This window comes from Apium graveolens, chromosome 6, assembly GCF_009905375.1.
Source record: "Apium graveolens cultivar Ventura chromosome 6, ASM990537v1, whole genome shotgun sequence".
Lineage (NCBI taxonomy): Eukaryota > Viridiplantae > Streptophyta > Magnoliopsida > Apiales > Apiaceae > Apium > Apium graveolens.
Window position 1 is genome coordinate 119389937 of NC_133652.1, and position 27630 is coordinate 119417566.

The following is a 27630-nucleotide window of genomic DNA, read 5'->3' on the forward strand; positions in this document are numbered from 1 at the left end:
GGATCTTTCAGTTTTGGTGGTAACTTTTGCTGCAGAACAGCGCTGCATTCTTCCGTGAGAGCAACGGTTTCAAGGTCATCCAGTTTCACCTTCCTTGAAAGAATAGTCTTCATAAACTTCGCATAACTAGGCATTTGTTCCAGAGCCTCAGCGAAAGGTATATTGATGTGAAGTTTCTTGAACACCTCCAGAAACTTCCCGAACTGTCTATCCAGCTTTTGTTGCTGCAATCTCTTAGGAAAAGGTGGTGGAGGATAGAGTTTTTTCTCCCCTGTATTAGCCTCAGGCAGAGTGTGTTCAACAGTAGTCTTCCTTGGTTCCGCCGCTTTCTCCTTTTGCTTAAATTCTTCATCTCTAACTTCAGCTTCGACTTCTTTTGCCTTTTCAGCATCAGCTACTTTTCCAGACCTTAAGGTAATAGCCTTGACTTGCTCTTTAGCTTCCTTCCTGCCTGGTACTTCCGTGTCACTGGGAAGAGTGCCAGGTTGACGATTGAGCACTGCATTGGCTAATTGACCGATTTGATTTTCCAAGGTCTTGATAGAAACCGCCTGACTCTTGCACAACAGCTTAAGTTCCTCAAAATTAGCACTAGTAGGTGCAGCTGCACTTCCCTGTTGAGGATATGATTGCCTTGTAGCATACTGCTGTGGTTGCTAGAATCCAGGTGGGTTAAACTGTTTACTCACTCCTTGCTGATATGGTGGCTGAATAGCATTCTGATTATTCCCCCAGCTGAAATTTGGATGATTTCTGTTGTTAGGATGATAGGTCGCTGGCACAGGCTGCTGTTGTCGCTGATAATTATTCACATATTGAACAGATTCGTTGACAAGAGAACACTGATCCGTAGCATGAGAACCTGCACAAAGCTCACAAACCATAGCTATTTGATTAACTCCATACGTAGCCAGAGAATCAACCTTCATTGATAGCGCTTGGAGCTGGGCTGCAATAGCGGTGGCTGCATCAACTTCCAGAATACCTGTGACCTTGCCTGACGTCATCCTTTGAGTTGGGTTTTGATGCTCATTTGCAGCCATCGTCTCGATAAGATTATACGCCTTAGTATAGCTTTTAGCCCATAAGGCGCCTCCAGCTGCTGCATCAAGCATGGGCCGAGATTGGGCCCCCAAACCATTATAAAAACCAGTGATTACCATCCAATCCGGCATTCCATGATGTGGACATTTTCTCAACATTTCCTTGTAGCGTTCCCAAGCCTCGCACATAGATTCTGTAGGTTGCTGCGCAAACTGAGTAAGAGCACTCCTCATAGCAGCAGTCTTTGCCATTGGATAAAACTTCACCAGAAACTTTTGCGCAAGATCTTGCCACGTAGTAATGGACCCAGCTGGTTCAGAATGTAACCAGTCTTTAGCCTTATCCCTCAGTGAGAATGGGAAGAGCCTCAACTTGATAGCCTCATCAGTCACGCCATTATACTTAAAAGTGCTGCAGATCTCGACAAAATTCCTTATGTGCATATTGGGGTCTTCAGTTGCCGCTCCTCCAAAAGAAACAGAATTCTGCACCATCTGAATAGTGCCCGGCTTGATTTCAAAGGTGTTAGCTTGAATAGCCGGATGAAGGATGCTTGACTGAATGTCATCAATTTTAGGCCGAGAAAAATCCATAGGAGCTGGATCAGCTTGAACAATACGATCTCCCATGTTTACTGGTTCTTTCTGCTCAGTTCCTGAATCCGAATCCTCAAAATCTAACTTCTCCGGTGTATCAAGAACTTCGTCTTTCTCCTCAGCTGTATCTAAGGTCCTCTTGCGAGCACGAGAACGAGTTTGCATAAACATTTGCTAAAGTACCTGAAACACAACCGAAAAGAGTAATTAACTACTACGTCCTAATCACTGAGTCCTAATGACCAATGATGGTAAGTACATAAACTAAACAAATACGCCGAGTCCCCGGCAGCGGCGCCAAAAACTTGTTAGGGCGAAATCACGCACTAATATTCACGCAAGTATACGCGTTCGCAAGTAATATAGAATACTTTCTAGTTCGTTCCCTCAGAGACTCAGACTAATTTATTGTCTAATTTAACTCACTCACCAATGTATGACTACTTCTCAATGTTAAGATAATAACACTTAAAATTGTTGATTAAATATTAACTATAATTAACTACTTAATTAACCACTTAACTAACACTTCAATTTATCAATAATAAAATACTCATGAGATCACAACTTCATTATTACTTCCTTCTATAGCCATAGTTATTACCTTTAGCATGTGACAGTGATGATATTAATCGAATAACACGAAACTGATAAAAGCCAACTTTCATTGTACTAATACCATTCTACCAAACATCCACAATTAAGATAGAAGTTGAATAGTCATCAATTATGTTGAGTTCCTATATGTCTACAGAAATTGACAACACAACGATTAAGCACAAGTTATCCCTTTTTGATTACATAGGGCAAATAAAACTGTTAGAGTTACCCACTAATCATGCACAACGTACATGAACCTATGCTAGCATGGCAAATTCTAAATCTCAAGATCCACCGTCGCTTCACAAGAGATTAACACCCTATCTTATATGTTCGCGACGCACATAAGACGAATACGCACAACCAATACTAGATATTATGCAATCATCACACACTAAAGTATTAAACAATTAACTAAAGAATTCCATAATAAATCCGTTGCAACCCCATGATCACGATTAGCCCATAATAGAACTTATCGCCATCATAGGTTCATATGAAATCATGATAAACAAACACAAGAAAATAATAACTAAACTGATTATATTAAAACAGAGTACGTCACAAGAGTAAATAAGTCAAAGCAAGAAAACTAGCATCCAACGTTACAACGAAACAAGAATCACAAGAATATATGCTTCCTCTTCGTTGCTGTGTGCTAAATCGGTCTTCTTCCTTATCTCCTTCGCTTCTTGCAAAACACAATCTAAAACATAATCTCCTCTTAATACTCTGTGAAAAACGTCTCAAATCTACCTATATAATAGTCCCATAAAACTCAGATTACATAGAAGTGGAAGCCAAACAGAAGTAGAAGTCTAAAATAATATATCTTTTTCCCCGACCCTGCGCGGCCGCTCAGCATTTGCTGCGCGGGCGCGCAGGACCCTTCTGGAAAAATTCCATGTTTGCTCCGTTTCTTCGCCGTAATCTGCCCGTTCTTTTCCTCTCGCAATGGTGAACACATGCCAAGGCTTATTCTTGATGATTCCTCCTCCAAAATGCAACTAATACCCTGAAATGCATAAACACTAGAAAAACGCATCAAATACACAAAATACTTGATTTCAAGACACCAATTTAAGCCATTTTAAGACGTTCTAAGTGGTATAAAATGCTACTTATCATTAATCTCTTGTGAAGCGATGGTGGATCTTGAGATTTAGAACTTGCCATGCTAGCATAGGTTCATGTACGTTGTGCATGATTAGTGGGTAACTCTAACAGTTTTATTTGCCCTATGTAATCAAAAGGAATAACTTGTGCTTAAATCGTTGTGTTGTCAATTTCTGTAGACATATAGGAACTCAACATGATTGATGACTACTCAACTTCTATCTTAATTGTGGATGCTTGGTAGAATGGTATTAGTACAATGAAAGTTGGCTTTTATCAGTTTCGTGTTATTCGATTAATATCATCACTGTCACATGCTAAAGGTAATAACAATGGCTATAGAAGGAAGTAATAATGAAGTTGTGATCTCATGAGTGTTTTATTATTGATAAATTGAAGTGTTAGTTAAGTGGTTAATTAAGTAGTTAATTATAGTTAATATTTAATCAACAATTTTAAGTGTTATTATCTTAACATTGAGCAGTAATCATACATTGGTGAGTGAGTTAAATTAGACAATAAATTAGTCTGAGTCTCTGAGGGAACGAACTAGAAAGTATTCTATATTACTTGCGAACGCGTATACTTGCGTGAATATTAGTGCGTGTTTTCGCCCTAACAAGTTTTTGGTCCATATATATTTCAAAGAGTTTTGAGTAGAAAGTTTAAGTTTAAGGGTTGCATGTAAAGGTTTTAGTGAAACTCAAAATACAATCTTGATTTTATGGATTTAAGGTTATTTTTGAGAGGACTACAAGGAATGGATAAATGCCAAGTCTTGAGAAGGAAACTCTTGATGATTTAATGGCCATTTCCATCCATTTCATTCGGCCATGACCATATGGGAGCCGAATGAATGGTCCTTGAAATCATTCTTGTTGTTTTGATCAATTCTTGCATGTTTATGTGATAATGACTTGAATTTTTGTGGTGAAAATTTGATAAAACCCCTTGCATGCTAAGTGATCATCTAGGTATACCTTATTCTAGGCTTGCATGTCAATTTTAAGATGGAATATATGTAGAAAATGTGTTGTTTTGGTTTAAAAAACCCGAAGGCATGCATGCATGAGGATTTCTCTTAGAATGTTGTAAGATTTTGATCATTTGGAAAGATTTTGTTAGTGAGCCTTAATTTCAGTAGGTATAATGTGTTAATATTGATTTATGCTTCTTGTTGCATGGTAATAATTCGTGATTATCTTTTATAAAAATGCATACCTTGTTGTTTCAAAAGCATGAAGATTTGTGATTTGTGAAGTGTAGATTCTCTTGTTTTGCCATAATTGTACTTAAGGTAAGGATGATCTCACCAAGGTTATTTTGAGAATAAGGGAGTTAGTTCAGTAGAATACCATGTTTAGGTCTTGGTTTGAGTATTGGGTTGTTGGTAGTTGAGTTTGTCAAGTCAAAACCTTGGAGAAATGACAGTTATAGTTTCTGCAGAAAATCAGTTTAGTACCCTAAGGTTTAGAGTGAGTTTTAACCATGTCATTGGTGTGCACTTTGAGGCCCAAGCTACCATAAGTTAGTATTGGGAGTATATAAAAGGTTTTAGGAGTTGGTTGGAGGTTTGCATGTCATTTGGTTAGGTGCACAAGTAGAATAACCAAATCTGTGCAGGGGACAGTTTTGTTGCAACTTAGAAATAGGGAGATTTGACCATGTCATGGGTAGGCCCTCATTAGGCCCAATTGGGCCTTAGTTAGAGGGAGTGTCAGAGAATTTTTTCCAACCATAGTTCATAGGATATGAGTTAGAACCATGTGTCACAAGTTAATTCAAGTCAGGGCATTTTCTGCCCAGAAAAACAGGGGAACCTTGGACTTTTAGCTTAGGCCCAAGAAGGCCCAAGCCAGGGCCTTGAGCCATATCAAGTTTGTGAGATGCCCTTAGGTCAGGAGAGTCTTTTGTAAAAGTTTTGAAGGAAAACTTGTAGTTTAAGAGTGTCTAATGTACTCAAGAAACCATAGTTGTCATTCTGAAATTTGCACCAGTGAGCACTTTCACTTATCACATAGTTTTAGAACACCTAGAAGTGAGTATTAGGTCGACCACCATAGTTGTAAGATAGTATAAGGTCAGTAGAGCAAAAGGCACAAGTGAGGGTCAATAGGTTTTGGATAATTTAGGAAAGGCACATCGAGTTAGGAAGCCAAAATTTGAAGACCTTGTCTAGTTTAGCGACCAAGTGACTTAAGTTGTGAGTCGAGATCATCCAAGCCTAGTGTGCATTATGGTGTTATTTGGTATTAATATACGATATGTGATTATGTGGCTACGTGTGTACATTTGAAATATAAAGGTGGATATAAATTAAGTGCATATAGGCCTAAGTGCCATCCATGTGGGATAAAATAAATAAAATGTGGGTTTTTCAGTCCCAAAGGGGGATAAATGTTTTCTTAAATAGTGGATCTGGACTGAGACGCGAGTCCTTTCCACACTTATATTAGTCTTAAAAGTTGCCTAGGGATTCCCGTTAATGTTTTAGAACCCAGCGAGGTTCGGGATTACTTCGCGGCTGATCACCGGCTGTAATCTGTAGCGTCATAAAATGATTTTGATTAAGACATGATTTTAAAATTGTTTTGATGCAAGCAAAAATGATGCCATCTCACATAGTTTTATCTCTCGTTGTCATTAGTTATGTCTTTCCATTGGCATTCTTAAAAATATATCTCGATTTATGTTTTGTGTCGTTCTGTTAGCACTTGTTGAGCATTTGGCTCACTTCTTACTTTACCCTGATATTACAGCCAGCAGCTATGGTTAGATTCAAGCAGACTGCCCGTAAGACCTGTGATGCTGATGCTTATGTTCGAGCTCAGGTAGAATAAGTAATAATAGTTCTGTGAGGACTCGATATTTGTAATCAGATGAAATAGTTGGTAGTGTTAGGCTGTTCCAAACCCTAAACTGTAAGATCTTGGATTTAGTTGTGTATTCTTCTTTTAAATATTGTACTAGCTAAATTTATTTTGCTGTTTAAGTTGGGGGTGTGACAAGATTCCACACGGAATGAAGCCGGCTCATCCTCATCCGCTCCGAGACAACGTGAAGCCATCCCCGACAATGTATATCTTGCCATTGTGAGGAATGTGCTTACGGAGATCCGTGCTAATCCAAATCGGTTTGCTCGCCAACTTTCTGATGCGAAAATAGCTACATTCGCACGTACCGCTCTCGAGGCCTCGGATCCATCCTCTGATCCTAGCCAAAGGTTGCATTGGAATAACCTTATCGGTGGCGAAATCATGCATATCGTGGGCTCCTTGATTGAAGATATCGTCCAAAAGACGGAAGCTCGTGTTGCGGAGGTATAATTTTTGACCTTCTTGTTTATTTATTTGTTTTCATTCACATATAAATTTTGTTTCTTCTTTTTAACTAGTTTAATTAAACTTGTGTATCTAGGAAAACAATCGACGTGCTATGGAAGTCGATAAGGATTACACGTACGAGGATGAGACCTCCGATGATGAGGACTTTGATGATGGCGGCGGTGATGGCGGCGGTGATGACGGCGGTGATGGTGGCGGTGAAGGCGGTGGATCGTCCGATGTTGATTTGTCGGATTAGTTTACATTGATCGGTTTTAAGACTATTGTAATTTGATGGTTATGGGATGTAATATAATATGTTATGATGGTTTGATACTTTGTCGGTTATTTAGGATTGATTATAATGATGTAATGATACGGTTTAATCCTTCGGTTATCGGAGTTTGTGAATATTTGCGTTGGATTTAATTACTATGGTTTAATTATGAAATTTACTAGTTTTTGCGAATGATTTTGAGTAGTATAGTTTAATGATTATCATTGTTGTTTGTTTTGGTTGTTTGGTTGTGATTGGATTGGATTTGTGTATTGATTTGGTTTGGTATACAGGGGCTGTAGAAAACCTGCAATCTTTTTTAAAATCAGATCTTAAAACCGACCGACAATAGGCATAACCGACCACTTATGACCATTACAAAACCCATAAAATGACCGTCAATGGACATAACCGACCACCTTCTTCATAAAACCGACCGTCTCCTTTAGAGGGTGGTCGGTTATGACATTTAAGGTAACCTCTGAAATAAAACTGACCGATGTGCACACTTTGACCACGGTCAGTTATGAGTTCCAGTCAACTTTTTAAAGATAAATATAACCGACCACCTACGGTCGGTTATGACTCAATGACGTGGCAACACGTGTGCACACGTGTTGCCACGTGTGCACACGTGTTGCCACGTGTACACAGTGACCCCATATTTGAATAAAATGCCCAGGCACTTCACCGACCACTATGTTGGTCGGTTACGAGGGTTAAACCCGGCCAAAAGTCATAACCGACCATGTTAAAACTGACCATGCCCTGTGGTCGGTTATGACTATTTTAACCAACCGTGTTGCCTCTTAACCGACCGTTTTTGACGGTCGGTTTTGTCCTGTTGTCTTGTAGTGAGGGTTGATGTTTCATGTTGCAACATGTTTCTAGGCCTCGCAAAGGGAAATTATACGGGAGTAACTTATCCCTTTTGCTGGATGCATGTGTTATAGTAATACTGTTGTTATAAAGTGGATAGATAATAGTTTTGAAGTGTGGAAGTAGTATCAGGTTTGTCACTATTTTACCCATAGGTCCCAATTTCATCTAAGACCCTTCATTTTATGCTTCAGACTGTAAGTAGGTTTACCACATGAAGCAGCTTTTGGATGGGTCATTTCATCACATATGGCTTTGTATCCTGCAAATTCTTAAAACCAGTATACAGCTTTCCTTTTCTTTTTTATGTTTGTAGCAAACACAAAAAAGCTTCTCTTTGATAGTTTTTCATGTCAATTTTCATTATTCTATTCATGACCATTAGCCATGCGGCTCAACCATTTGCCTTGTTTGTTGCTTTTTGTGTACATTGCAATCTCTTCGCTATCTGAAATCTTCTCCTTCAGTAAATTCTTAGGCTTCTCCCTCACAAAGTATATCCTTTTTCAGCAATTTGACTTGCAAATTTTTATATTGTATATTTGCATCTAAACTCTGCTACTTCTCGTGTTTCGGTTCCTTTTACTGCTCTTTGATATTTAGGAGTTACTATTCTTTGCGAGTGTAAATCTTACATCAAAACAAAATGTGGAGAAAAGGTGATTCAGAAAGCCTGTTGTGGTTTTTTTTGGACTAGACTCGATGCATGCAGGTTTAAAGTCCTAAACTAATTCTTTGGTATTATGAGCTCATGGTTCAGTACTATCTATAGAATACATTTACTTCATGATTTCTTTCTCATTTATATGCAGTTGCAGCCTAGTTCTAGCTTTTAAATACCAGGGGTAAATTTAACATGTCTTAAAGATAAATGTTAGTCATTTATGCTCAACATATTGCAATAATAATCTGTAACATCAATGATCAGTTTCTGTTTAATTTTGCATGTTTTTAGTTTAGAAAGATACTCATCATATGCTTACTTGCAAGTATATTTTTGTATGCGCTACTTAGTAGGGGATTTGGAGATGTACCTGTGTTTGTTAAGCTTGTCTGTCAATGAACTAGGACATAACTCCTAGGAATTCTGTTTTTCTTTTCGTCTGTACATCGGTCCAGCGTCTTACTATCTAGTTGATTTCCTGCACATATGCAGTGTTCGTTCTTCCTCTTCTCTGGGTATGTGGGGGTTTCTCTCCTTAGTCCCGTGATGCACAAATTATGGATATGGAGGGTATGTAGTTGACAGTTGTCGATGAAGAACTAGTTGATGGATCTTTGGTTTACAATAATTACAGGGTAATGCAGACGTCTTCTTTGCTACTGCAATGGTTACGCTTTCTTTTAATAAAAAAATTCAAGAATGTTATAAAAAAGAAGTATTAAAGCTTTATTTGTGTTTGGATTGGAATAAAGACTTAGCGTTGAAAGTTTGCTATTGTAAGTGCTTTATGTTAACATTGCAAAAGTTCATTTCTAGTCTGCAGAATTTCCCAAAAATTTTGTAAGTTTGGGAGAGCTCCCTTGAGAAGGAAAACATGATATAACTTGTGATGCACTACCAATGTTTGTTATGAAGATCATTCTGATGGTTGAAACTTGAAAGGCCATTCTCAACAATGACAGAAAGATAAGGAGGCTATGTACTACCACAACTCAGCATGAAAGATAATGCTTAACTTGAGCCTTTGCAGAGAGTATCTGTTATGGATAAAAAACTGAGATTATTATTTGCTGTATTTATTGTTTAAGGTTCAAGAGTTCAAGGTCTTTAATGGCTACTCTCGTATTTCGTAGCTTAACTCTGCATTTACGAGATGCCTACGTATCTCTGTGAATTAGAGAATCAAGCCAAAAAACGTAGTTCTGATTTGTGGGGTGAGACCCTTATATAGATGTTGGTGGTCCTAGATTTGGACTTGGTATAGGAGACTTGGTGATCAAGTCTCTGAATTAGAATGGACTTTGGAGTCCTAAATAGTAGGAAACTGATTTTTTATCCTTTTAGGTCCCTTAGAGGCTAATCTGCAAAGATTTATGTTCTCACTGGGACTCTTTTCAATAGCTGATTTTTCTCTTATTAATTAATTACGAAATTAATTAATATTCAGGATTTTTGGGCCTTCTTTATTCCATCAGGCCTGATCTGGTCCATCAGGTCTGATCAATGCGTTAACCTTTTTGGTCTGAATGTCATACATCTTCTTATTAGGCCTAGCACCCACATCATATATAATTACTGTAATATTTAATTACACAATCAGGATTTAATTATCCCTATCAGTGTCTTAGCATTTTTAGTTTAGCAGCAGTAAGTTTGCTATTTTAGACTTCCTTGCTACGCATGAAGTCTTGGGATGTATTTAATGTGGATTGCTGTTTAATAGAAATGTCTTCAAAGTGTAGGGCTAGTGCATCAGCAGTTTAAAGTTTGATGGGCTGTGTCGTCATGAATTCATGCCATTGATAAACCCTCAATTATAGAAGATTATAAAAAAGGGGGGTTAATATTATCGGCAGTACTAGCAATTTGGAGTATTAGTTTTTCTTCGATATGACTGATTAATGCTTCCTACATGTGAATCTTAGAGTTAGTCAGAGTTAGAGTTACACTTAAATGTGTTTTGAAATATAACTTTCCAAAAAATATTTTAAAATTTTTTATTCTAAAAATTGGGTCAAAATTTTCAGAAAAACAGGTAAAAATGTTTGAGAAATATATGTTCTGTAGGCCATTTTTTGCCTAATGACAGCATTAGCAATACCTTTGCAATCCAAACTTTAACGGTGTTAGATAATGACACAAAAAGAATGAATTGCATTTTGACCTGTTTTTCGAATATAAAATATGTAAAATGTTTGTTGTGAAGATAAAGATGCAAATTATATTTAAGTGCCCGTTTGGGAAATTTTAAAAATTGATAAATATATGAATACTTATAAGTTATATAAGTATTTGAATAATTTTACTTATAAGTCAGATTTTTTTAATTAAATGAACTAAAATAAATAATTTTTAAATATTATTATCTTAATTCGTGAATTTTAAATTATATTAACATTTTAAAACATATTGTTTAAAGCTAAAGTTAATAGAAAACGAAAAATCAAAATAAGTTGAGAAAAAATACATGTTTATTAACATTAAACTTATCAACTTATAAGTTATAAATTCGAATTATAAGTTGAGTTAACAAACATTTTCTGATAAGTTGTTACAGGCTTATAAGGGATAAGCTCACTTATAAATTCTGCCAAACAAGCCCTAAGTCTTTGTAATATGTTTGATCATAGTTTAGTATTAACTTTATATATACATTATTTAGAAATTTATGATGAAAATAATGTTTAGTCTATGATTTTTCATAACAGATGATAATGATTTTAATAATCAGTTTCAAATTTGAGGATTGAAAATGAGAATAATTCTTTTCCTCAAATATAAGTAGTCTAATTTTATTATAATTTTTTTTATAAATGATAATTCTAACTAACATATCAAAATATATAAAAATGTGTGTAAAAGTTAAAACGATAAATAAAAAATAGAGGGATAATTTCATTATGTATATTTATATACAAATATGTGTAAAATACCCATCTCGTTTGTACTTTTTATTGGTTGTTAATTTTAGATTTTTTTGACAAAGTTTGAGGCCTTAAGAGTTAAGACTAATTATAAATGTTTGACAAAGTTTGAGTCCTTAAGGTAAGTTATAAATGTTCTTCACATCTAATTTCCAATAGATTAAATTAGTGTACATATTTTCTAAAATAATCTTATACTATATTAATTTTACTAGTTTCATTGTATTGTATAAATATAAAAATTTATAACACCTAGTTGCAATAGGATTATAGTTGGGTGATGATGAAAAATACCTATTTTTGAGGTAAAATTGCCGTGAATTTAGGGATCTCGTAATTCTTCACGCTTCATTTTCTGATTTTAGGATTTTGTTTGGGAAATATTTTAGCAGATGGTTGCGCAGATGCCCTAGAGTAGTCTAACTTCTGACTTTTTTCTGTTAAATGCATGTTTGTATAATATTTTTTGTTGATTTTCTATTACTGTTATCTTGCTAATGTGGAAGAGGGGATCTTTCAAAAGTGAGTTCCGTACCGTCATATAAGCAAATACGTAAATCACTTACAGCCACGAAATCAAATATATGTCTCATCTCCTCCCCCGGTAGATGGTGATCAGATATATAAGTTAATTCCACCATATGTTTTTTTTTTAAAAATGGCACACTTTATTGTATCCATATAATTGACTTTGTAGAACATGTAACATCTCAATTTGAGATTTATATATTAATATAAGTTTCAAACTAAGCCTTGAATTTAGCTGTAATAGCTCTGTCCTCCATTAGATGACCTGTCCAACTCAACTTAGACAGTTGAGCTTTCTATTCATCATGTATTTATGCTTATATTCTTAGCACTAGTTCACCGTTCATCAATAAACAAACTCAATTTGAATTTGTAATATTTATTTTATTATAGTGGAAGTATTCATAGCCAATGATACTGCAATGCCATAGCACAACTAATCACTTAACAAAGAACGAATGATACACTGGTGCCTGCTTAATTACAAATTAGGTGTGGTTTAGTTTAGGGTCCGCGTTCATGACAAAGGTTTGATGAAACATTCTCCAATAGTTGGTTGAAAACGAACGTTGTTCCGGGACTAATTACCTGTACTTAGTAGTGAATAAAGCATCACCGGATATATACAGATTTAATAATTTTATATATCCACGAATGGAGAGCGAGTACTAGTTATAAGATTAACACACATCACACAAATTTAGGCGGTGATTGGATTTAGCAAATGGAAGAATATGACTTGTAAGAATGAAAGATGTTGCATTAGTAATAGAGCCAGGTAGTAGCATTACCTGTGAATCTTCTCCAGTAGACCCAAGTAGTGGCATTACCTGTAAACTTCTCAAGTACCAAAACTTCATTTTTCCTTCAAATCAAATAATTATTTTCTCTAGTCAAATGGACATAACAATGAACTGTTTAAGGCTTCGAACGTTTTTTTGCACATTGTTCCAATATATTTATGTGTTAATAGACCGGACCAAATATATTCGGTATATTGTACTTAAAAGTCTGAGTCCAGAATGTTGAGAAGTTGTTTCGGTATTCTTAGATATAATGTCTTTTACGTGTTTCGTGTATGAAGGAATATAATTGTTGGTAAAATCCCCAGCACCTCTGCCGACAAGGAAGTAGGAAGAATGTAATTCAACATATATATAGATGAGATTTAAAATGTGTTCGTGCGTGCACCAGACAAGGAGGATATAATTGTTGCTTAAGGTGACATCTATACAGTGTAATGCATGAAAGGTTGTATAAACCCGTGGCTCAACAAAAGCAGGGAGGTGCTCTATGCAGAAATGGTCAAATCACTAATTACTTCTCTAAACTTTAAACTCTAAACTGGTAAACTAGATTACTTGGAAAAAAAAAAATCAAACTTGATCATTTTTTGTTAAGAGCTCTACAACTGCTGTACAAGTCACAACACTGTGTTAGTATATGTTCTAAAGAATATTAAAGCACTCGTATGCATATCTAAAACAATTTATAGGGGTGATGCAACAGAGAGATTCAGTAAACGGCATAAGATCTGCTAAAAGGTAAGAGAAAATCTAGGATTAGATCATATAAATCTAGATTAAAAAGTGAAGAACATGAAATTTTACTAGAAAATTATAAAAATCTTATCCTTCTACCTTTCAGATTGTTTTCTTTGCAGTTTGACACACAGATTGTTACTACCTCCGGAGTTCTATAAGTTTACTATTTGCACGTATTTCGAGACTTTTATAAAATATAATTTCATAACGTTTTTTTAAAATATTTTTTTTTGAATAAAAGTTTAAACATGAAACTTTTATTCAGAAAAAAAATTTAAAAAAATATTGTGGAGTTATGCTTTAAAAGAACATTGAAAAGCGTGCCGAAAAGTAATGTATAGAATTCAATGAGACAGTGGGAGTATCATTTTATTCTCTTATCCGGAGAAAATGCCTTCTATTTTGCAGCACCTTAATTTAAATAAAACTAATATTTTAAGACGAGGGGAGATAGGGAAACATCTTGCAAGCTTCATAGCTATGCTAGCTTAAGTTTTTTTTTTTGTCTTCTGTTTTACTAATATGTATACTATTGTAGCTATAAAAAAATAAAAAACAGATTATTATATTAACTTGTTCTAAATTTAGCCAGCCTATATAAGTCCATCACCTCAAGATCCTAGACACATGCCAGGCATATCTATCTCTACCCGTGTCTCTTCTCCCTTTCCTTAACTTCTCAGAAAACATCAGATTAACAACATTTAGTTCTTACCTTAGGATATAAGTCATATAACTAACTCTAAACATGTGGTCAGTTGCGTTAACAGTTACAGCTTTCCTAGCTATAAGCATTGTGCATTGGCTTTACAAATGGAGGAATCCTAAATGCAATGGAGAATTACCCCCTGGTTCTATGGGCTTGCCACTACTTGGCGAAACACTACAGTTTTTCGCCTCCAGCTCATCATCCGACATTCATCCCTTCGTTAAAGAGAGAATGAAAAGGTAACAGCTACTAAACCGTTTCATAGTTATTCCAGAAAATCCACATTTACACTGCATGTTTCTCTTTTTGCATTTTATATTACCATCTTGTTACTTATCCATACAGTCTACCCTAAGATACAAAGAAGGGCCATTGCTAAATAATTCTTGTAATATTCAGATATGGGCCTATTTTCCGAACCAGTTTAGTAGGACGGTCACTTGTAGTTACAACTGACCCAGAATTTAGTCATTATGTATTCCAACAAGAGGGCGTACTGTTTCAAAGCTGGTATCCTGATACCTTCACAGAGATCTTTGGGAAACAGAACGTAGGTTCATTGCATGGGTTCCTCTACAAGTACCTCAAGGGGATGGTACTGAATCTGTTTGGTCCTGAAAGCCTAAAAAGGATGCTTCCTGAAGTTGAACATGCAGCCAAAAGACACTTAAAAATGTGGTCGGAACAGGATAGTGTAGAACTGAAGGACAGAAGCGCAACTGTAAGTATAGGCACACTTCCATGTTTCATTGGCTTTTCGTGAGTAAAATTATGTCTTACTCAGCTTGTACATTGGCTTTGCAGATGATATTTGATCTGACTGCTAAGAAACTGATTAGTCATGATCCAGAGGAATCATCAGAAAATCTTAGGGAGAACTTTGTAGCTTTCATAAAGGGGTTGATCTCCTTCCCAATCAACATTCCTGGAACAGCTTATCACAAGTGTTTACAGGTACACTAGACCTGGATGTTATTTTATACTTCATTGCCTACAAAAGTTCTTATACTATGCTATCACATCGATGAAAGCCAACATTCAACTACAACAGCTCTAAACGTCTAAGTGTATGATGGAATACAGTGAAGAATTCATAAAACTAGTGACTAGCCACTTCACCTTAATCTCTTGGTACATAAAGATATATTGACCTAACTCAGTGATTTGTATTCCTCAGTGGATAGATGAGATGGATAATTAGACAAGAACATCATATATATGAAATGTACCACATCTTTAAACTTGCTTATTATTATAATTGTGCAGGGACGAAAGAAGGCAATGAAGATGTTGAGGCAAATGCTTGAAAAGAGACGAGTGACACCTAATCAGCTCCCAAAAGATTTCTTTGATTACGTACTTGAAGACCTACAGAGAAAGGACACAGTCCTTACAGAAGCAATTGCTTTGGATTTGATGTTTGTGCTCCTGTTTGCTAGCTTTGAAACAACCTCCCTGGCTATAACTTACGCGATCAAAACTCTAACGGAACATCCACATATCCTGAAAGAATTAATAGTAAGTAATGATAATTTGTCAAAAGAAGATTACCTATGTAAATTAACATCATCACAAGAAACACATTGAGATATTTAACAAAAAAATGTACAGGATGAACATGATAAAATACTGAGCAAAAGGAAGAACTTGGATGATAAACTGACATGGAAAGAATACAAATCAATGAAGTTTACATTTCAGGTGAGCAAGAATAATAACTTGTGTATAATTCTTTTAGTTTTAAGAGATAAATTCACTAGTAGATTTGTCATGCTCAATATTTATCGTTATTGTAGTTCATCAATGAAACAGCCAGATTGGCAAATATAGTCCCAGGAGTATTCAGAAAAGCGCTCAAGGATATCAAGTTTAAAGGCAAGTAAATTATTTTCAGTGAATTTTTAATATTTGCATAAGAAAACATAGCTTAATAATAATTATAAAAAGAAACATAACTCAATAATAAAGAATTGGTACTAATGCAGGGCATACCATTCCTGCTGGTTGGGCAATCATGGTCTGTCCTCCAGCGGTGCATTTGAACCCGTCAGCGTACAAAGATCCTCTTGTATTCAACCCATGGAGATGGGAGGTAAGTCTGGAATCTCAAAGTATAGAATGCTCATTCTATATGTTTATGTGCCTGCAAGCAGTCTGAAATATAAAAAGAATACTAGCTGCCATAAGGCTATAAAAATAGTGATGCTAAACTCTCCCATGTACTGTAAATTCAATCACACAGGATATGGAACAGAAAGGTACATCAAAGAATTTCATGGCATTTGGAGGTGGAATGAGATTTTGTGTCGGAACAGATTTCACTAAAGTTCAGATGGCTGTTTTCCTCCACTGCTTGGTCACCAAGTACAGGTAAGCTTGAAGCATAAATTAATCAGTGTGCACTTCTGACTTGAGTACTGTGAAAAGAGCACTAACCTGTCACGTTTGACATCATCAGGTGTGTACTGGTCAAAGGAGGAGACACTGTCCGTACTCCTGGTTTACAATTTCCCGATGGCCTCCACATTAAAGTATCTGACAGATGAATCACAAGATGGAGCTAATACTAGTCATCGTGGAGCCTACAAATGAACAAGCAAATCCATTGTATTTCCAAAGATAGATCATATAGCTCTGACTTAGCATAGGAAGGTAGAAGAAACAAGTACTATGCTCCACTCAATACATTACTACGAATTTACTATAAAGTTTTGCACTTCAACTATTTGGCCTTTGGATGGAAAGAGGAAAATTAAAAAAAATGATGTAACTAGTAATATCAAGATGTAAAAATCATATGAATATACTCGTAAAATTTTGTACACTTCTGTGCTATTGTCAGTCATTTATACAACTTCTAGTTCCAGAACGACTCCATTGACTACTCATCTGTCTTCTGACATCAGTATCTTATAACAAACAACCTCATCCCTGAACTTGAACAGCAAACAACAACAAATAACAAAAAAAATCATTTAAAGTTTCTCTTGCTGTGGAATTTACTTTGGGTGCCATCCATCACACGTTTGTGCTTGTGGAATTCCTTTCCAATTTCATCAGTATGCCTGGAACTTTTCTGTAGTCTTTCTACAGATTCTCTTTCCTTTCCATGTCTCTGATGGCCCACTATATCATCAAGTGTGTTGTCCAAGGGAGTTTGCTTTATGAGACTAGAGTTCCGTGTTCTATGATGTGTGTGCTTTTCCTTGTGACCATGGTGAAGATGATGGCGATGATCAGTGGAATGTTCTAAAGGTTTGTGTTTATGCTCACCATGAATACTTTTATGTTTTCGTTTCATGTCCACCTGATGATACGTTACATCATGGTTATAATGTTTTTTAAGATAGACTTGAGATAGGCGGGCATCTCCTCTATGCCGATGAACATCTTCAGCATACAAAAAATGATCTTCCCACCAGTCATAAAAAGGATCGAAAAGTCCCTTTTCATGTAGAAGCCAAACTAGCAGTAGTACTGCACATAATAATATATTTAAATGCTGTCAAGTCCTTGCTGTAGGTTTATATAATGAATAGGAAATCTGGAAATGTGAGGTTACCTGTAGGGAAAATTGCCAGAAATAGACCAAACATCAGTAACCAACTAATGCAGATGTATTGTATATGGCAGCTGAAGTCAAAAAAACCAAAGCACTTTTGTCTGTTCAAAAGAACCATGGATAAATAATTAGGTGAAGATTAAATACAGAAAGTCTTATAATCATAGATAAATTATACATGTCAAGGGAAAGTTTCATATTCCTTATGTCATGGAGATAAAGGAGATTCATGATGAAATGATTATTAGTAGTTTAGAGGCAAAAAACCAGAGCAAGTATGTCTAACAAGCCTACACGCCTAATACTCATATAGCTTGACTTGCAATTGATATAATAATATTTTTTTTTGAGCTCATGTCCAGAGGAAGAGAACGGTAAAAAGTGCCATCTACTTTGTTAGTCACCGAGGCAGATATTTATCTGATTCCCAGCCAAGTAAAGCCTAAATAAGAACCTTGCCTCATGATAAATTTCAAGGATATACGATACTTCTTTCTAAAACGTCATATGACCTCAAAAGATAGAGTAGACGTAACAAATAATACTTTCATCATCATCATCATCATTAGAGAAAGGAAAGAAAAACGTATGTGAAATCTCAACAGTAGATTAATTTGACAACCGTTAATTGCATATTAGTATAAGCAGCTGAAGCTAACTACTCCTATATCCAGACATAAATGATAAATGAAAAAACTTTAAAACAAACTTGTAGGGTTACCTTCAAATGTCTGAAATTCAGAAAAATTTAACCTAAAGCACTTCAAGTTTATAAAAACATAACATGATAATATGTCTTTAAACTGCTTTGGAAAAAATATATAATGACATCTTGTTACAGTGCAGTACATTAACAAGTTTGAAAAATTACTTGCAAATTACAAAGTTTTGATAGTTCAAATATTAAAATGATGGAAATGGCACTCATATTATTTTACTGATCACCAGCTATTACAAACCTAAAAATATACCTACCACCATGTTTTCAACCAAGGCAACGGAAAACTGGAAAGAAATCTTTAAAACTATACCTGCAAGATTTTCCTGTAACAAAATCTGTCATACCATCCCACAAACTTTTCCAGAAGATTTCAATAGATTCAAAAAAGCCTTTTATGCCACTTTTTGGGGGTTGAAAAGCAATCTGAATTTAAAGGGAAAAAATCATGTTTTTTAGCAAGTGGCTTTAGAAAGTACCTTTGATGATAGACTATCACGTTTCATAGTCTAAAAGGAATTAAAGTTAGGGTCTTCTATTAAACCTGCGATCCATTATCAATATTTGTGCTTGTAGTAGTAAACTGGCACTCGGCTCTGTCAACTTCACTAAATTCAGAATCTTTTAGCATAGCTGCAACCAGAATAGATTGTATTAAAGATAGGTATTTGTTTAGATACCACTGCAAAAGGATAGCAATAAAAAATCATCGACTAGAATTATACCTGTGCATACATATTTACTCGCTTGATCAGAAGTGGGGTATATCTTAAAAGATCGAGTAAGTATTTCCTTTGGCTTCATTATATAAAATTGTTCCTTCAAAAATTTCACAATTCCGTTTGTGTTGAATCAGAATCATGAATTGCGCCTAAGTTTACAAACACATCAGGAAAAATATGAAACTAGGACTACCTCAATTTGGCTTACACCTGCAGAACAATCAAACTGCAAGGAAATTACTGAGCATGGTTAAATCTTGAACATTTTTTGTAAATTACAAGTTATGGCAGCATAGCAGAACAACTTATAATTTTACACGTTGACGAAAAGACGCAAGCTTCCTCTGACACTGCACAATGACAAGTATCATTAAGAAGAATGGAAATGATCAATTAACAGGTACTGGCATTCTATACTAAAGGGTAATATTTCTATAGTGTCTCCCAGTGATAAACAAACCAAGTCATACCCACTTCTTAGCACAAAAAGCTCTTTCAAGGGAAACTTGGGAATCCATAGCCATTTAATCATTATTGCAGCCTTCTTCCTATATGATTAAAGTTAAAATGCTAATACTGTTTTCAACAAGCCAAATTTCTCCACCATGAGGACCATTTAACTACTTAGGGGCTTAATCACTAGAAACTCGAACTTAAGGTTAGATAAATTCAAACACAAAACCAGCTAACAACATCGTTTCCATTAATAATTCGATCAGTCCAGTGCTCGAAAAATTTCATAGGAACAAATCACATAATTAGCATTATGACTTGACAACCACATAGAAATGAACTACGTATTAGTCAGTAGTATAGGAGCTGCCAATCTAGGTAAGTAGTGTACCGTCAAGCTGTATGATGCTTCAACTTCACCAATATTTTTAGTTGTAATAGTAGCAGCTCCAAACTGAGTTAATGCTTCAAAAGTTGGAACAGTGATATTTACAATTTTTCCAGGACTCCTATACAAATTTGAAAATGCAGCTTAGTTGTACATAGTACCATAAAATAAAGAACATTTAAGAAGGGCTGTGTTAAAAAAAAAAAAGAAGCACGGCTACTAAGGCTTCCGATCAGATCGGAACCCATTAGAAATTATCAAGAACGAGACTTGAAGATGGAAAGTTCCTGGATTTGATTGTAAGCTATATGAGAGGAAGAAAAATAGAAATACAAAAATAGGAATGCAAGAAATAGCGAAGTAATTGAATTTTCCCTTATGGAGGATTTTGGTAGTTGCTTCAGCGATTTGTAAAAGATAGTAAGGAAAGAAAGTTCAAACTCGTTGTAATGATCAGAAGCCAAACTGGGATGTTACTAAAATTGGCATTTACAAATGCATCTGTGCTAAAATAACTTCAAGTGAATAATATTTAGATAAGATCAGAGATAAGGGTTTTGAAAATTTAATAAATGAATGCCAATTCTTTAATCTACAATATTATAAGTAGATTTATTAAGTTAAGAATTGTAAAGAAAGTTTGTTTGGTTTTATCAATTTGAAAGATATTTCTCTGACCTTTGATACACATATTCTATGTCATCAGCTGTAAGTTCTATCAGTAGATTTGTATTAAGAACTTCTGTGATTCCAATGGAGAACGAACGACTTCCTGCATTCTGCAAAAGACTACTGTGATTGACTGAAATCCAGAGTGCTGGAAATTGTAAATATTACACACACACACAGACAAACACACATATTTTTTGAGTTTGGACAAGTGAAACATAACTGGATGCTGATTTATCCGTTCGAACCTTCCTTCCACGCAATAAAGTGGTACCTGCTTTCTACTAATTCGATTCTGGTCAGCCTGTTCCACAGTAATTCCCAGTCTTAGCTACAACCACCATAAATTTAGTAACAGACTAGCAAGTAGCAACTAAAGACTAAAGTATAAAAATTCTATCATCACATGCTTAAGTTAAGAAATGGCTATTGTACTAAGCTGGAGATGATTTCTTGAAAAGCTCTGGTTTTAATATAAACAGGAACAGTTACAAATGTAATAAAGATACAAAGTTTCTTCATCACAAACAGTATTAATGAGAAAAGTTCGAAAGTTGTGTTTGATAACCAAAAAATAAACAGAAATCAATTTACTAACATCCCAGAAGTTCCACAGTTGGTTATGCAAGCAACTCCATAATGGTGAAGAGCAAAAACCTGGCTGCCCATTAAAAGCCTCATAGCTAACACCAATCTTGTTACATTCAAGTCCATCTAAAGTAAACCTGACTCGCTCTAGCAACATCCACCTAGTAAAATTTGTCCCCAAACTATTTGGTTGACCTGGACCACCCTTTAACAGTATACAAATAAATTCAGTAACAAAATACCAATTAGCAGTTCTGCACTATAATTTCTAAATAAATAAATTCTACAATTCGAATGAATTAAATTATTCTTATAAATCAAACTAAAATAAAAATTATCCCGAATCTTTGATACTATCATGAGATTCCTACATAGGATTGGCACAGCTCGTATCTATTAGAAAAAAATAACTGTCAATTATTATTTATTGGATAGGCCGTACTTAACATGGACTCAAGATCCATTGAGGTGTCCAGCATTGTTCTCTCCTATGTTAATAGATTGCACTAGTCACCAGATTGTGAACATAGGTACTGTCTTGCAATGAAAATGTTGTGCAAGATCATCATCATCATCAGTTTGAAATACTTTATCAGACTATAAAAAGCGAAAAGCATACCTGCCTTGGTATAACAAGATAGTATTCATCAAATGATGGGATATTTGTGTATCCCACATAATCCCCAATAAGATTCGCCCGTAGGAATTTATCGTTTGAGATTACTGTTCTATTATTGGGACCCACAATCACTTCCTGCAAGGAAATTGTGCGATTCTCGTAATTAAACTTAAAACAGAAAGTTTAAGTGTCAAGATGATAATTTTCTAACCGGAAGAAGAAATATGCACTGAGGCGGATAACTAGACCGCTTGAAGAAGGTAAAAAGCTCATTATCAATGACACAACAGTTTTCCAGTTTGACTAAATAAGCCCAATGCTCTTATTTAATTGGAATCATAAGCAAAGTAATGAAACTACTTCTTATTCATGATCATTTACCCTTCAATGTGTTATATTCGTTCTAGCCTGCAGAATCATAGTTACATTGATGAATATTAAGGATTTGGGTTGATCTGTATCAATGTGACGGAATTTGCAGTTTCATATAATAAATCAGAGTATGGATGTTTAAGTCGAACTTTTAAGTGCTTATATAGATTATCATAAGGGGACGTCCAGATGGTAAGAAATAACCTCATGTAATTCCGTATGCGGGCGCACCATTTTACATATGCAAGCCCGTAATACTATGTATATTCTGTATCACAACTTTCCGAATGTTTCTAATTCAATTCATTATTTATAAAGGTGAAAAGTAAATAATGAACTACATAGAGACTACAAAAACTACATCAATGTTCAATACATAACATACTGATATTGTAGATCCTGTCTTCACTTCTATTCGAACACTAAATCCAAGTGACCTTTGTCCGATACCAAATACATGAAACCTACATTGCCAAAACAATTATTTATGCATCACTACTAGGGTAAAAAATTGTAAGAGGAATATGATGAATTACCAAGAATCTAAAAAACACCAATAAATGTACAATGAGTAGAACTCCCAACATTTTAGATCATGACAGTTCTTATTGTTTTCGATCCACAGTTTTCTTACAGATTCAACATATATGATATGACTCCAGTTGTGCACACACACACTCACACACACACACACATATATATATAATGTTGCGTAGATTCGATGATCTTCTCTCCAAGAATCATTGACTTGTTTTAGCTATAATGGTATGGCAAAAATAAGTTAAACAGTTATTGAACTCTGGTAATGCACGGTATGTAAGACATCTACATCTTACAATTTTTCAATTTTAAAAACTTTTCCATTTACCAGCTACAGATTATATGCATCATTCTTCACATACATATTTATGTCTGCAGTATATAACTAAATAATCAGAGTGAAGAAGGGTCATACCAGTCACCTGGAAACCGAAGACAGTGTGCAGTATTGGCCTTCCCTTTCACCAACTTGTCAACTAGTTAAATGTGAAAATGATTAACTCCTAAGATGAGTAATTTGTAATTTCATCTACGTGTTATATGCTTACATCCAAACCTGATCGCAAGGTACTTACAGAAATTTCCACATGATGAAGGCACTCTACGCTCATTCCCACAAGGGCAACAGGTAGGCTATGCAAAAGTGTTAACAAAATTATTTAGCAAAAAAAATATTGACAGATTACTCATCCAAAAAAAAGTGTTGAAAGATTCATTAAGCAATATGAATTAGGTATTACAAAAATAGTTGACAATACAATCTGGTTACTGTGATCTCAGAAGTTAATTATTAATTTGCTTTCACCATCTTTATAGGGAGAATTTGATTATATTTGTGTTCCTTTAAAGGAATCTATACAATCTTAGTAGTTTGATGCAAACCTTTAAGAGATATATAGCGGGACATCAGATAGATATATTAGAAAATTTCTTATTAGCTTATTTGGTGCCATAGGACACATTCGTCTGTTGCTCCTCGGTGAGTTTCTCCCCTCAGTGGATCAAATAAAAATAATCTACTCCGTGGGGGAGTGTCAATAATATATAAAGTAAATTCTCCCAACACCTGAAAGTTTTGGGAGAGATAGTTATTTAACAAAGAATCAAACGAAAGAGTTCCATGGGATTCTCAGCACTTATAGTAAAATTAAGTAAAAGATAATTAATTTAAAGTATAAGTAATATATAAATATCAGTTAACTTAGATGATAGATACAAAATACAATTGACTGATATAGTTCATCAAGTAACAAAGCACACTTCTCCGAGCTTCTGGAAATTTTCAGAATCATGACTCAGTCTTACTCCCGAAAAGAACACATGCCCAAAATGGTGCACTGTGAATGGTAGATTATAATGAATATAATTAACATACAAAATGCGTAGAGCAATATTCTCATTGACCCGTTATAATGATAGGCTTAGGCTTGCAGATTTGATTGTAAAATAGCATATGACCTTATGACATGTGCACTCCAGTTAAGCATGGAGTAAAATGTGATTTGAATACTCTTGTATTCCTCTCTTTTGTTTTTATTTAGGATAGTTTCGGACATGGGAAAATGGATTTTTCCGTCAATCAACTTATTGTGTGTTTATAAACTTACCACTCAACTATAATTTTTTTTGTTTTACTCACTATTCTTAGGTTCGGTTTTTTTTAGCCACTAACATTAGGTTCGGATTTGATTATTAGCATTTTGTCAACTTTTTGTAGTAGTATTATTAAAACATAGTGGTAACTAGTACAAAAAGTGTCATATGCGTCTTATAAAAAAGCTTATATGCGTCTGAGTTTTCCAGATGCATATGGAGGAGTCGTATAATGTCTGGATTATATACGTCTGTTATAGGAAGTACGCATATTGTTTTAAACGTGTGGTCATAACAGACGTATATACATTGTAAATAGACACATAAAATCAAATCATATACGTCTGTTATTTTTTAGATGGGGTACTAAGCTCAAAACCAAAATTATTAGGAAGAGGCATCCCAATTTGTCAACAATGCTAATATAATCCTAATAGGAGCAACAAGTCAACAACTGTTTTAGCCTTTTAGCCTTTTAAAATTAGGAGGATTATTTAAATACTATACATATACAAGGCAGAAGATACTACTAAATTTTTTTGGAGATTTCTTTATTGAAGTAAGAGATTGGGGAAATAAGAAAATAAAAAAATCAATATAATCAAATTAGGAAACTGATCATAAAATACTAAAAATATTAAAAAGTTACATATTAATATTTTACCCACATGGACACTTTCAAAAACTCAATGAAATCACTAATCACAACTCCTTCATGCAACTCTTACCGACCCAGAATCAAAACTATAAACCCATCCATTTTAGTAGAATCGTGAAACAAGTATATATATAAACACAAAAATAGAATAATGTTGCAGTAATGTGAATTTGGTATTAAATCAAACAACTCTCACAAGATATTTTTCTTATAAACATAGTTTTGTAACTTATTTTTAAGATTTTTTTTGTATATAAAAATTTAAACATTAATTTTTTTTCAGAAGAATAAAATTTAAAATAATTTATTAAACTACATCTTTCAGGAGTCTTAAAATGCGTGTCAAACTCTCATCACCCAAGGTAAACGTCTTGGGGGACATATGGAGTACTATATATAAAGATATAGACATATATCAAATTGTTAAAATATTATAGACTACCACTATATTTTAATAATGCTACAAAAAATTGACATAATGCTAATAATATAATCTGAACCTAACGTTAGTGACTATAAAAAATATGAACCTAACATTAGTGAGTAAAAGAAAAAAAGTTATAGTTGAATGGTAAGTTTCTAAAGACACGATAAGTTGGCTGACGAAAAAATCTAAATTGTACTGTAATATATTTCTTCATACTCTAAGAAGCTGGGTATGTTTATGTTATCAGTTGTTTAAAGTTACAGAAATTACAATTGAGACGACTAGTATCCTACTCTAAAATTACCTGAGTGTGCTCAATAATATGACCTTGCTCATCTCGCAACCTGAGGAAGAAACACTCTCATGAAATCAAATGTTTAGGTATGGTGAAAGGTTGATGTACTGTGTATGAAATAAAACAAGATGAAGAGTGAGATCATAAAAAAAATTTAATATGTTTGCCCAAAAAGAATTGATAAGAGAAAATTTGAGGGAAAAAATATATTAAAATTAACACACTTCTTCTACTTTTGACTTGCTTTTAAAGAAAATGCACAAGGTCATCAAATTAAAAAAAAACAAACAAACTAGACAATCAAAGTACAAAGTAACCCTCACAACTTTATAGATAAGACAAATACAACTAGAAGTCAACAGACTGACAAGATTTACACTCTGAATAAATTACATGCTTCCATTAAAAATAGTACATAATAAATTATAATACATTGCTTGCCTTTCACATTGTTTCACGACATCTGTACCAGCGTCGGGCTCACATTTGCGTGTCTTAACATAAAGCTCTTCAGGCTTGTAGGAAACATCCTTCCATAGAAAATACAAATCAGATGCTATTGTAACTTTATAAATAAGTAGGTAACAATTCAGGAAACGAGATATTCTGTGGATGATGTTACGCTCCCAAGCAAGTTAATGTATAGCCATAACCAACAAGATCAATGTCAAAATCGCAAAAATATATCAGCTAATTGATCTCGACGAGTAAAAATAATCTTCACAAGTAAATACCTATACCAAAACAGTAGTGCACATACAATAGTAATAATGTCAAATCAAGCTGTTATAATCAGCAACAAAACTCAGTTCACCTAATTTACGCGTTGACAGTCTCACTAATTGAAATATCGAGAGAAAATTACCACTATGTATTTACAGGCAACGGTTTGGGAAAAAATACAAACACAAAATGATGCCCTAAATAGAAGGCAGTGAATATACATACTCTAATGTAAGTCAATTCATAAGAGGCATAAGCAGCAGACTTGTTAACAGTAATAACAGGCGGAATTCGAAGAGTTCTCATATTGGTAGTGCTCGAATTCCCCTCCGCCTCCACCTCCACCAGTTCCGCTACAATTGAGGCTTCTCTACCACTCTAAACATCAAAAACATCAATAAAAATAAACACAAATAAATACAATACATATAATTAGGGGAGAATTGGGGGAAGAAGAGGTTACTGATTCACTAGGAACAGCGAGATTGATGACGATCTTAGAAGTGCAGTTGAGATTGGAGGAGGAGTCTTGTTTTTGGCATTTTTGGAGCTTTGATTTGGAGAGGATTTGAACGCTTGAAGTGGATTGAATGAGGATGAGAGAGAATAGTGAGAAGATTAAAATGGAGATGGTGTGTGATCTCATTTTTGGAACTGTTTTTACTTTTTTGAATTGCAGTGTGGGAACATATTATTTTGAGTGATTGGGGCAGAGAGGTTTTGGCGGGGCGTAACTGCTCCTGTTTACAACACGACTCACGTCAGCTTCAAAACTTACTCAAAGGTTTTCCATTTTTCGATTTTCAAATAATAGAATATTACGTGTTTTATTATATTATTAAATGTGATTAGTTATAAAATATTAACTGTTATGTGTTGTATGTGTTCTGTATATTTCGGGATATTTTTCGGGTATTTTATTATAATTTAAATGTTCTTATAATAAAAGTTATACGGCCCAAAATTTGTTTTAGCCTGATATTTCATATAAAATAATTGGCTTTATTTTGCCTAGTATAGCCTATACAATATTGATATTTTGAACATCCAGTTAAATTTAGAAATTTTCTTATTTCTCGAAAAATGACTTTTCCGGACC

General features: G+C 34.6%; 2 protein-coding genes and 1 non-coding gene across 3 annotated transcripts; 2 read left to right on the top strand and 1 right to left on the bottom strand.

The window, feature by feature from the left end:
* Nucleotides 1-1173: 1173 nt before the first annotated feature.
* On the top strand, nt 1174-1280 carry LOC141669437 (small nucleolar RNA R71). The gene has a single exon (XR_012553722.1). It is a non-coding gene; the product is annotated as a small nucleolar RNA R71 (small nucleolar RNA).
* Nucleotides 1281-14140: 12860 nt separating this feature from the next.
* LOC141663919 (cytochrome P450 87A3-like) lies at nt 14141-17219 on the top strand. Its single transcript, XM_074469765.1, has 9 exons — nt 14141-14443; nt 14604-14925; nt 15009-15158; nt 15471-15722; nt 15816-15905; nt 16001-16079; nt 16190-16296; nt 16447-16574; nt 16663-17219. The coding sequence occupies exons 1-9, from the start codon at nt 14244-14246 to the stop codon at nt 16748-16750; spliced, it is 1416 nt and encodes a 471-aa protein (XP_074325866.1). The 5' UTR covers nt 14141-14243; the 3' UTR covers nt 16751-17219.
* Nucleotides 16665-27259, bottom strand: LOC141663918 (protein HAPLESS 2-like). Its single transcript, XM_074469764.1, has 19 exons — nt 26995-27259; nt 26757-26909; nt 26250-26338; nt 25818-25857; nt 23411-23468; nt 23251-23311; nt 22681-22759; nt 21924-22058; nt 21315-21509; nt 20940-21020; nt 20726-20826; nt 20051-20168; nt 19400-19432; nt 19210-19303; nt 19029-19117; nt 18798-18910; nt 17767-17867; nt 17208-17681; nt 16665-16786 (listed from the first exon to the last, which is right to left on the bottom strand). Exons 1-19 carry the CDS (start codon nt 27175-27177, stop codon nt 16752-16754), a joined length of 2232 nt encoding a protein of 743 aa, XP_074325865.1. The 5' UTR covers nt 27178-27259; the 3' UTR covers nt 16665-16751.
* Nucleotides 27260-27630: the final 371 nt, after the last annotated feature.